This window comes from Sceloporus undulatus, chromosome 6, assembly GCF_019175285.1.
Source record: "Sceloporus undulatus isolate JIND9_A2432 ecotype Alabama chromosome 6, SceUnd_v1.1, whole genome shotgun sequence".
NCBI lineage: Eukaryota > Metazoa > Chordata > Lepidosauria > Squamata > Phrynosomatidae > Sceloporus > Sceloporus undulatus.
The window spans coordinates 112,032,346-112,043,571 of record NC_056527.1 but is presented as its reverse complement, the minus strand read 5'-3'; the positions used below and the strand labels follow the sequence as shown (position 1 = coordinate 112,043,571).

Sequence of the window (11,226 nt, the reverse complement as noted above, 5' to 3'; positions counted from 1 at the left end):
ATGAATTTATGGCTACAAGGCAGAATTTTGTGCAGGATAAAGATTCTGTTCATGACACCAATATTAGTGTTCCTGACTCAAGTCATCTGCAATAAGCCTATTGCTAAATGTGTTGCCAGTGATCCTCTTTATATAAAGCACAGTCAGTATCATTCTGGAGATATCATCGTTGCTGGCATTGTTTCTCAGTTCTACAGATTCTCTGACCTGATAACATTTAGAAGACATCCTTTGGAAGAACAACATGATGAGATCATGTATGGAGTAGCCATTTTTATCCATTCCTTAAGATCATAGAATAGCTTCAAACAGGCTGGATTGATTGACCTTCACCCATTTGGAGAATGAGAGGCAGAAAAGCATTCAGACTTTCATTTGGCCTCTTAGGATGGTGGTTCGTCTTTCTGCTATTACTGTTACTAATGCCACTGTTGGTTTCTACAAATGAATCCTGATTCTACCATTATTCATCCTGATCTCTGATATTGCATGTCTTTCACTTTAGGATGGCTCAATTGATACTTTAGAAAATCCTATATAAAAAAAATCACGTCTTGAAAGTGGAAGTTTTGAGTGTGAAAATGTGTGATGGATCATAAATGTTATATATAATAGGTTAAAGTTAATTCCTTCATCTAGGCTCTAAGTTCCAATGTGGGGGCTGGCAAAAAAAAAAATACCTTCAGCTTCCTCCCTCCTCCTCCTCTAATATCTGGAGTTGGAGTCTTTTCTCTCAAAGCACAAAGTCCCTGTTTTAAGATGTTATCCTCTCACCAGCCTAATGCTGGATTTCTTTGTCAGAAAGAAATCTCAGACTTTTTTCCCGCAGGGTGTCCCAACTATGCCTAGCCACTTCCAGAAACAAGAGATTATGGGCCTGAACAGACAGGCCAAAATAAAGCTGCTTTGGGTCACTTTGGAGGTATGCTGTTTAAATGATGCATGGTGTCCTAAGAGGCTGGAAGCCGCGCCAAAGCCACGCTCCAGTCCTAAAGTCTGGAGCACAGGTTTGGTGCAACTTCTGGCCTCTTAAGATGTATGTGTCATTTAAACAGCATAACTCCAAAGTGACCTGAAGCAGCTTTATTTTGGCATGTCTGTTCGGGCCCTGTAATATCTAAGTAAAATATGAATTCCTCTTGCAATGGCTTTTGGGTTGAGGCATTAAGAAGAAACATTAGATACAGAATTTGGACAATCAATGGAGGAAAATAGAGTTTTAACAAGATAATAAGAATGATCAAAATTAGAAAAGCTTGTTCCAGTGTTACCAACAGTTGGAGGAGATTTCACAAAAACCTAGGCACACCTTGGTCCAGAGTAACTAACCTTAGGTTTCTTTGAATGATTGGTTTTATCTCTAAGCAGATTGTTCCTGTTCTTCACAAAGAAAAAGAGGAACCCTTGTAATGAATTGCTACTGCTCTCTTGTCGTTATTTTGCTATTCTCTGTGTTGCAGTATTTATATTACAAGCCTAGATAACACCCTTTTAGGCATTTCTTGGTAGTGTGGTTAATATGTATAACAGGAATGGAAAGGCTATTTGAATGTATCTCAAAGCTGGTTACAAAAATGGGTTTCTTCAATGTCAAAAATTGTTTTGGTAAAAATCTTCATGGTTTTGGAATTATTCTGCACGAAGCATGTGGGTAGGGTTTTTCACAGGAAAGAGCATTGATAAATTTCTCATGGTGAGGAGAAGAAATTGTAATAGTATTTATTTTGGCTTGCAAGAATGAAATTTGCAATTTTTATGTCCTTAGATTTTTTATGACATACTTTTTTGTTTTTACTGTTCACTGTTTTATTTATTGCTAGTATTCACTAATGCTACCTTTCAAGCTATCAATTCTGCCACCTTCATGAAACTTTGAGTCTTGAATGTGGCCAAGGTAAAGGCAGATATGGCATAGCTGCCCCACAGGATCTCAGCCAAAGTATGTTTGAAGCTATATTTTAACACTGTGCATCTCTGTGTCCCTCTGGATCCCCAATTAATGTTGCTGATCAGCGGATAACCAGAGGAGTAAAAGATCACAGTTCCAATTCCCATCATTCTTCCCCAAATTCACACTACTTGTATACAAAGCCACAATATTATATTAAAATATGTTAACTAGCAATTTCTGAAGCAGGTAAAGTGTCCCCACAAGATCTAAATCTCTTTATAGGTACTTTTATCAAAACTACCAGCATATCCTGGCCTTGGCATTTGCCATCGAGGAGATCAACAGTAGTCCTCTTCTTCTACCCAATATCACCCTGGGCATCCATGTCTTTAACACCTATTTCTCACCAAAATGGAGCTACCTTGCCACAATGAAACTTCTCTCAACTCATGACAGATTCATTCCTAACTACAAGTGTGATGCCCAGACCAACATAGCTTCTGTTATAGTGGGGCCAAACCCCCAATTCTGTCACTCTGCGGCAACCATTCTGCAATTTTACAAGCTTCCACAGGTAAGCTGTTGCTCATGATTTTTAGGACACCAAAAAGTCACTCACCCCCCCACCCCCTTTTGCTATTTATATCACTTTTTTGCAGACTTAGGATAGAAAGCATTAAGTGGAAAAGAAATGTTGAGAGAACCTTAAATGCTGGTGAGAGATCAACACCTGACCAAGGAGACAATTATTTGGATTTATTTGGGATTTTAAAGGATATACCTTACAGGTGTCATTTTATCCATATGTGCTGGTTATTGGAATGGAGATGATTGCACCATTTCTAGATTTTTCATGGTTGTTGTTAAACAAAAATCCAAAGGAAAATCTGATTTGATTTCTCATGGGGAGTCATATCAAAAGGCAGAGTGAGGCAGTTGCCTCAGGTGACATATGATGAGAGACAGCAGAAAGTTTCATCCAGAGAATAATGTGTGCTGTTCTGTTTTAACGAAATGACTATTGCTTATTGCTCAGGACAACGTTTTTCAATTATTTGTGTGGCAAGTCATCATCCTGGGTCCACAGGTCAGGTTAAGTTTTTCATGTTAATTTAGAATAAAAGTAACAAGGACAATGTAAAAGAAGAAAAATACATCATAAACCACACCTAGTCTTTGTAAGTGCTTACAAAATATTGTCAGGGAAACCTTCAAATAATGCATGGTTGTTGTTTTTTTGTTTTGTTTTGTTTTAAATTCTATATGGAAATACGTTAGATGATTCAAAAGTCCTAGGGACAGAATGCTCCAGGGATGATATCCAATGGATTCTGAATTTGTTTTTCAAAAAGGATGCTGTACTCCACTGCCCAAAATTTCAGGCAAAGCAGCTGGAATCCTGTTGTTAGTCTGATGTGAAACACATCAATTTAATCAAAAGGATTTATTTCATCTTGGGTCACCATTAAACAATTCATTCAGTGGGTATACTCTAGCTGGGACTTACCAACAGTATTTAGACCAAGTTGTTAATCATGCCAAAATCTAATAACTATGCCGAGATGTACATAATCCATGATCAATCCAAGTATGGATTTTCATATGTGACATCAATACTGTATATACTCGACTATAAGTCATCCTCATGTATAAGTCGAGGACAGATTTTGGGGCCAAAATTGTGGCTTTTGATATAACCCATGGATAAATCAAGGATAAAACTTAGAGGCACTTAACAAAGGATGTAAAGAATGAAACAAAAGGAAATGATGCCAAACAACTTACAAAGTTCAAGCAGACTTCACTGTTTGTGTTCACACTAAAAGCTGAATGAATAAGAAAAGAGAGGGGAATTAGTGCTTCCAGGACAGATTAAGCTCTTGCCTTTCATCAGAGGTTGGTTCGTTTTTTGGTAAGAGTGAGCACAGGGCACTTACATTGAGCCTTGGATAAGTCGATTCAGGTTTTGGGGGTCAATTTTTTGACTAAAATTTCTAGACTTATACATGAATATATACAGTATTTTGTTTTGGAAATGCATTTTCCAAAATTCTCATTTTCTCCACTTTCCTTAGCTGACATATGGATCTACCCCAATGGTGAATAATAATACAGAGGCTGTTTTTTCCTACCAGATGTTTCCCAATGAGTACCATCAAAATATGGGGATTCTCCAGTTGCTGTTGCATTTCAAGTGGACCTGGATTGGGGTGCTTTTTATAAACAATTATAGTGGTGAAAGATTTGTGCAAAATGTGCTCCCCATGTTTCCTCTAAAGGGTGTTTGCTTTGATTTCATCAAGTCATTACCTAGGGAGTCTTTTTCTTCAGATATTTGGAATATGGTAACTAGGAATTTTGAACTATACAAGCTAATCATGAACAGCAATGCTACAGCTGTGATCGGACATGGAGAAAATCAGATGATGATCTCTCTTAGAATGCTACACTTGATTCCAGATTATGTGGGCATTCCAGCAAATAGAAAAGTCTGGATTCTGACTGCCGAGATGGAATTCACATCCCTTCCCTTTCAGAGAATGATGAGCATAGAGTCCTTCCACGGCACAATATCCTTTGCTGTTTCCTCAAAGGAGGTACCAGGCTTCCAGAAATTTCTTCAAGCAAGGAATCCTATTTCAGAAAAAAAGGACAGCTTATTGAGGATTTTTTGGGAACAGGCATTTCAGTGTTCTTTCCCAAGTTCTATTTCAAATGAGAATTTTGGAAATAGGTGCACTGGAGAGGAGAAATTAGCAAGTCTTCCTAGCTCTGTGTTTGAAATGGGTATGACCGGCCACAGTTACAGTGTTTACAATGCTGTCTATGCAATGGCACATGCTTTGCAAGCCATGCATTCACTGAAAGTTAAACACAAAAGAATGGCAGATGGTATGGGAGTGAAGCTTCAGACTCATCAATTGTGGCAGGTAATGTCTTCTGCGCATAATGCAGGAGTGCTGTGCAACTTATCTTTTAGGTTTGTTCTTCTGCTTTGTTTGCATCCTGCCTATACATGTCCCAAGATATTCCAAACTAAATAGAATAACAATGCATATGTCCTGTGTGCATTTGCAGGAGCCCTGTGTGTGCTTTGTTGTCATCATAGCTATGTGTGTGTAACAAGATATTTAAAACTGCATAGAATGTTGTGTGTCAAATAAGAAATGACAAATGCATTTCACTTTTGCCCACTAGACTTGAAACCTTGGCACACCAATGTATAAAGAAAACTGTTACCCACACTTTTATTCTTAAAGTCAGACATACCTGCTGCACTGAAGACATTTACCATAAAACAACCAGGGGACACTGATTGTGTATTCCTGCATGGCAGGGGCCTGGACTGGATGCCCCTCGGTATTTCTTCCAACTCTATGATTCTATGATCTCCTTCAGAGAGAGTTTCCTTCTCATATCATTGGTAGGAAGAGAATAGCCAACTTTCCAAGAAATTATCTTCTCTGTGTAAAAGACCAGCAAAGCAACATAAGAACATAATTATGAAAAGGGATATTGGAGCAAAGACGCATTGGTGTATCATTGAGATTAACTGGGACAAAGGAAGAAATTGGTAGCATAAATTTTCATAGACTTCAGTTTACTTCCACAGCTGCATCTGAGAAAATCAATTAAAATCTATTAAGTTTATGCTAACTTCTTTCATTCTCTCGCTTAGTCCCAAAAGTGTTCCAGTACCCCTTTGCTACAATATCCCCTTGCAAACTGATCTAGACTAACATGGATATGCCTTTGAATGAGAACATAAGAAAAGCCTCACTGAATTATACCAAGACCTATTTAGTCCCACATTCTGGAGAAACAGTGGCCAAGCAATTGCCTACAGTAAATCCAGCAATCCTCCTATTTTCACCCCTCTTCCTTCTTTAGAAAATAGAATGATAGAAAATAGTTACATAAGAGCTAAATAGAAGGTATAAGTATGTCTATTTCCCAGCCTGATGATCACTAATGATATTATAGTCATTATAATTGTGATAAAAATATGAATGATACAGTTAATGATGTTCTATAATAGTTCTGATATTCTAGAATATTTCAAGTGTTGGATTAGTACTCTGGTGGCATGTGTAGCAATTTAAAGGGGAGCATTGTCTACCTTCTTGAAAGATTTTTGTATGTTCCAGCATACGTTTGCTAATTGTCTTCTTTTGATTCCTTTTAGCTCCACCACCATCTGAGAAGTGTTTCATTTAACAATAGTGTCAGAGAGAAGGTGTCCTTTAATCAAAATGGGGAAATAGATGCTGGTTTTGATATTATGAACTGGATCACATTCCCAAACATGTCTTTCCACAGAGTCAGAATTGGAAAAGTGGACCCCCATGCTCCCCTAGAGAAGCTGTTAAGCATGTTTGAAAGTGGCATCACCTGGCCCAGGAAGTTTAATCAGGTGAACAGCGCTCTCCTCAATCAAGGGGGAGCAAGGCTATGTTACGCCCATCTCTTGACACCAGGTTTCTCATTAGCATGTTGAACATAGGTAGATGAACAGCTCATGGGCAAAATGTTCTAGTATTATGTTCCAAAAGCTCATTGTATTCCAAATGTTCTGAAAGCAAAACTAGTACGTAACCATTTTGGATCTGTGTAGCAAAACAAAACAAAAAAACCAATGTTTTTTTTAAAAAATCTTCTCCCATTTATTGACAGACACAGCCCATTTCCTTGTGTAACGACAATTGTCATCCAGGCTACAGTAAGATAAAGGTGGAAGGGAAGCCATTTTGTTGCTATGACTGTCTTCCATGTCCTGAGGGAAAGATGTCAAATCAAGAAGGTAGGATGTACAGGATATAAATGTTTTTTTTAAATATTAGGTATGTTACAAACTATGGGCACGCGCAATGGATAGAACAGATCTAGTTGTGTTAATGTTATCAAAAAAGTTATACAGAGTTTGAGAATCTTTTTCATTGCTTATATAGTTATGTCACTGTACGTTGGAGATCTGGTTCTCCCTGACTCTGGACTCATTTTGTCAGGAAAACGGAGAAAGTGACACTAAATCAATCCAAAAATTATTTGAAAAGAATATCAACTTAGCACTGAGGGATCAAGCTAGATACATAACTCATTACCAATTTATGAATTCATTAGTGCTTAATTCCTTACAACACTCATTTATTCATTAATGTTAACTGCTCATTATTATCATGTACTATAAATATATTTATCCTGTAAAAATCGTTTTCTTTTCCAGATATGGATGACTGTTTGGCATGCCAAGAAGATCAATATCCAAACAATGGAAAGGACCAATGCATCCAGAAAGATATAAGTTTCTTGTCTTATAAAGAATCTTTGGGGATCAGTTTGAGCACTCTTGCAATCACCTTTTCTTTCATCACAGTTCTGGTGTTTGGGATCTTCCTTAAGTACTCCAACACTCCCATAGTCAAAGCCAACAACCGCAGCCTGAGCTACACTCTCCTCATTGCTCTCTTGCTCTCCTTCCTTTCCACGTTCCTATTTATTGGCCAGCCTCAGAAGGTCACCTGCCTCCTTCGACAAACTGCTTTCGGGATCATCTTCTCAGTGGCTGTTTCTTGCATATTGGCCAAAACCATCACTGTTGTTTTAGCTTTCCTGGCCACTCAGCCAGGGTCCAGAATTAGGAAATGGGTGGGGAGAAGACTTACCAGCTCCATTGTAATTTCCTGCTCCTTTATTCAAACTATTATTTGCACAGCGTGGCTGGTAATCTCTCCCCCATTCCCACATTTAGACAAACACTCCATATCTGAAGAAATGGTACTGGAATGTAATGAAGGTTCAAATGTCTGGTTTTATTTGGTCTTGAGCTTCATGGGCTTGCTAGCCTTTGTGAGTTTCATGGTGGCTTACTTAGCCAGAAAGCTACCAGACGCTTTTAATGAAGCCAAATTTATCACCTTCAGCATGTTGGTTTTCTGCAGTGTTTGGATCTCCTTTGTTCCAACGTACTTGAGCACCAAGGGGAAATACATGGTGGCTGTGGAGGTCTTCTCCATCTTAGCCTCCAGTGGTGGTTTATTGGGTTGTATTTTTTCTCCAAAATGCTTTGTTATTTTGGTGCACCCTGCATTAAACAAGCAGGAGCAGTTGATAATACGAAAAAGAGAGAGAAAGTAAGCTTATATAACATCATTTAATCAGAGATAAACTCAATATCACAATACAAGCAGTGGGATGTAGCCAATTGGGACTGATTGATCGCTTTAATCAATAGTCAATAAATAGCTGGTTTAATCAAATGATGAACACACAATGCAACTTCATATTTACATTATGTCTATATGAAAATGTAGCCATTTTCTGCAGTTTTGATGTGCATGTGCATATTGAAATCCTAAGAAATGTTGGGATATGCAGTTATATTTGTTCTTTGCTGTCCGTTTATCTTAATCTTAAATCCAATAGTCAAGGATGCCTTCTCCCCTTTCCTTGTTGAGGGGAAATCTACTGGAAATGCAATACATTCCCAAAGGACCAACTACAACAAGTTCTCATGGCCCTCCACCAACCAAATCTCCATTGGACCTCCAGCTTATTCTGAGGCTCAATATTTTCTGGAGAAGCCATTAATTAGATACAGTGAAAATACTGGAAAATCCATTGGCTGTGCCATTGTCCAGGCACATTCCATGCTCATATAATGAAATGTATGTTAAAGCATAGTTATCTCAATATAAATTTCCTTACCAACGTGCCATGCCAGGTGTTTGGATAATTGGACCAAACAAGCCCAAAGTATTAGATATATCCAACAGCATAGAAGGGAATGGTGGTTAAAGATGAGATAAACAAGAAACTCATCCCTTCTGCCTATGCTGTCCATCAGTTGCTATTGCTAATGCCTCACTGACCACAGACATGGACACTGAACCCAAAGCCTCAGAATGAATCAGAGATTATTTTTGCTAGTACGTAAGGCATCTTTCCAGAAATGCACATCTTGTTATGCATTATAGCAATAATTTCCTTTTCTAAATCTAGAGTTTGTGTAGCATGGACTGATAATGTTTCATCATACCAAAACTACATAGGAGCCATAAGCTCCACAATATCTGTGTCCAGATATTTTACAAACAAATGTATATGTTAGGTTTAGGCCCATATCACAGATTGCAAAATCCAATGGCCATCTTGCTTTCTATTCTTTACACAGCATGTAGTTAAACTGTGCAGCTCATTACCACAAGATGAAATGATGAGTCCAAGCTTGGGTGGGTTTAAAGGGACAATAGGAAAAATAATCATGAAAGTGAAATTTGCAAATGGCTACAAGTAAGGATGCCACCAGTATCAAAAGCAGCATATCTCACTATATCAGTTACTGATGACCAGGGGAGAGAGTGTGGTGTTAGACTCAGGTCTTGCTTGTGGAATTCCCATTGGGAACTGGTTGGCCAGTATATAATCTAGCTGTAATAGATGAAAGGGATCTAGGAGTCCAAGTAGACCCCAAATTGAACATGAGTCAACAATGTGATGCAGCAGATAAAAAGGCCAATGCGATTTTAGGCTGCTTCAATAGAAATATAGTGTCTAGATCAAGGGAAGTAATAGTGCCACTGTATTCTGCTCTGCTCAGGCCCCACCTGTCCAGTTCTGGGCACCACAATTAAAAAAGGACATTGAGAAACTGGAGTGTGTCCAAAGGAGAGTAACTAAAATGGTGAAAGGTTTGGAAACCATGCCCTATGAGGAACGACTTAGGGAGCTGGGGATGTTTAGCCTGGAGAAGAGAAGGTTAAGAGGTGATATAATAGCCCTATTTAAATATTTGAAGGGATGTCATATTGAGAAGGGAGCAAGCTTGTTTTCTGTTGCTCCAGAGACTGGAACGCGGAATGATGAATGCAAACTGTAGGAAAAGAGATTCCACCTCAACATTAGGAGGAACTTCTTGACAATAAGGGCTGTTTGACAGTGGAACACACTCCCTTGGAATGTAGTGGAGTCTCCTTCCTTGAAGGTCTTCACACTGAGGCTGGATGGCCATCTGTTAGAGATGCTTTGATTTAGATTTCCTGCATGGCAGGGGGTTGGACTGGATAGCCCTTGAGGTCTCTTCCAACTATGATTCTATGATTCTATGAACCACCATGACTTTTTTTTGTGGCCTTATGTTGTTTCTAGCAAGTATAAGTGTACGGTCAGTCTGAATTCTGGAGGGGAAGATGATCATGAAATAGAAAATTATGTTGGAAATGCACTTTCTGAAATGTTAATAAATTTGTGGTTCCTTGTGCAAGCTATTTGAAAGGTTTTGTGTACTTATTCTGGATGCAGAGGACATTCAAACTGGAAGAATATTAAACATTTCTGTAAGGATATTTACTAATTATTTTATTTTTGTGAAGTCAAAGAGAAAACAATACGCTTCCTGAGTCTGCAATGCAGAGAAGACTTTTGCTTGTATCTTGTTTCTTCTGACACTGAAGATTCCATTTAAGTGTTGAAACTTACTTGTATTGAAATCCTGGAGTGATTTGGAAGTTGCCACCAATGTTATGCACAGATATAAATGGAAACCCAGCAACATGTTCCTTATTGTGTCAGTCTATCATCTTAATTCAGTTCTTAAGTCTTGGTCTACAGTGGCTTTTCTGAAGTACTGCAGGACATTACGTCTTTGGTTGACTGCCATCTGTTCTGTAATTATCGAAGTAACCATTGTTAATTCTACTTCTTCATATGAAGCCCCTAGGAGTTCTGGTGAACAAAGGAAAACAATAAGCTGAAACGGATAGATGTGGTCAGTATTGGTTAAGGTATTCAGCGCTGCAGCTTGATGCAGACATTGCCCCCATATTTTCTGATTCTTTCCACTGAACATTTCTAGTTTCAAATCTCAGATGCATCTGAGGAGTAGACTAAAATCTACAAAAGCTCATGCTGCCAACGTCTTTATTTCAGTTAGTCTCAAAGGTGCTACAAGATCTCTCTACACCTACCACAACTTTCTAATCTGTTGTGAAAAGTCAAAGAGGACTTCCCCTGCTAAACAAATTTTCTTTGGCGATGCCAGTTACAACCTAACAATTCCAAATAGGTCATTATCTCCCTTGCAATTAGCAAATTCACCTATTTAGTCTTCTTCTTCTCAAATCCCTAGAGGATTCTAGTAGCCACTAGTATGGCTATGAAGCAAAACTAGAGGAAGCTATTAATATTTCCTTTGACAATCAGGGTGCAGGGAACACAGAGTAAAAGATCTATCTGATTTTTCAACACTATACATAATATATTCCACATGCATAACCAGTCAAGTGGGCTGTGGTTCAAGGCAGGTTTTTTCATTCAGTTATTTGAATGGATATAGAGGT

At 38.4% G+C, this 11,226-nt stretch overlaps 1 protein-coding gene across 1 annotated transcript; it reads left to right on the top strand.

Annotated features, from left to right (window-relative positions):
- The first annotated feature begins 51 nt into the window (after positions 1 to 51).
- On the top strand, positions 52 to 8,026 carry LOC121933853 (vomeronasal type-2 receptor 26-like). The gene is made up of 6 exons (XM_042473845.1): positions 52 to 255; positions 2,286 to 2,465; positions 3,967 to 4,821; positions 6,078 to 6,305; positions 6,566 to 6,692; positions 7,116 to 8,026. The coding sequence occupies exons 1-6, from the start codon at positions 52 to 54 to the stop codon at positions 8,024 to 8,026; spliced, it is 2,505 nt and encodes an 834-aa protein (XP_042329779.1).
- Positions 8,027 to 11,226: the final 3,200 nt, after the last annotated feature.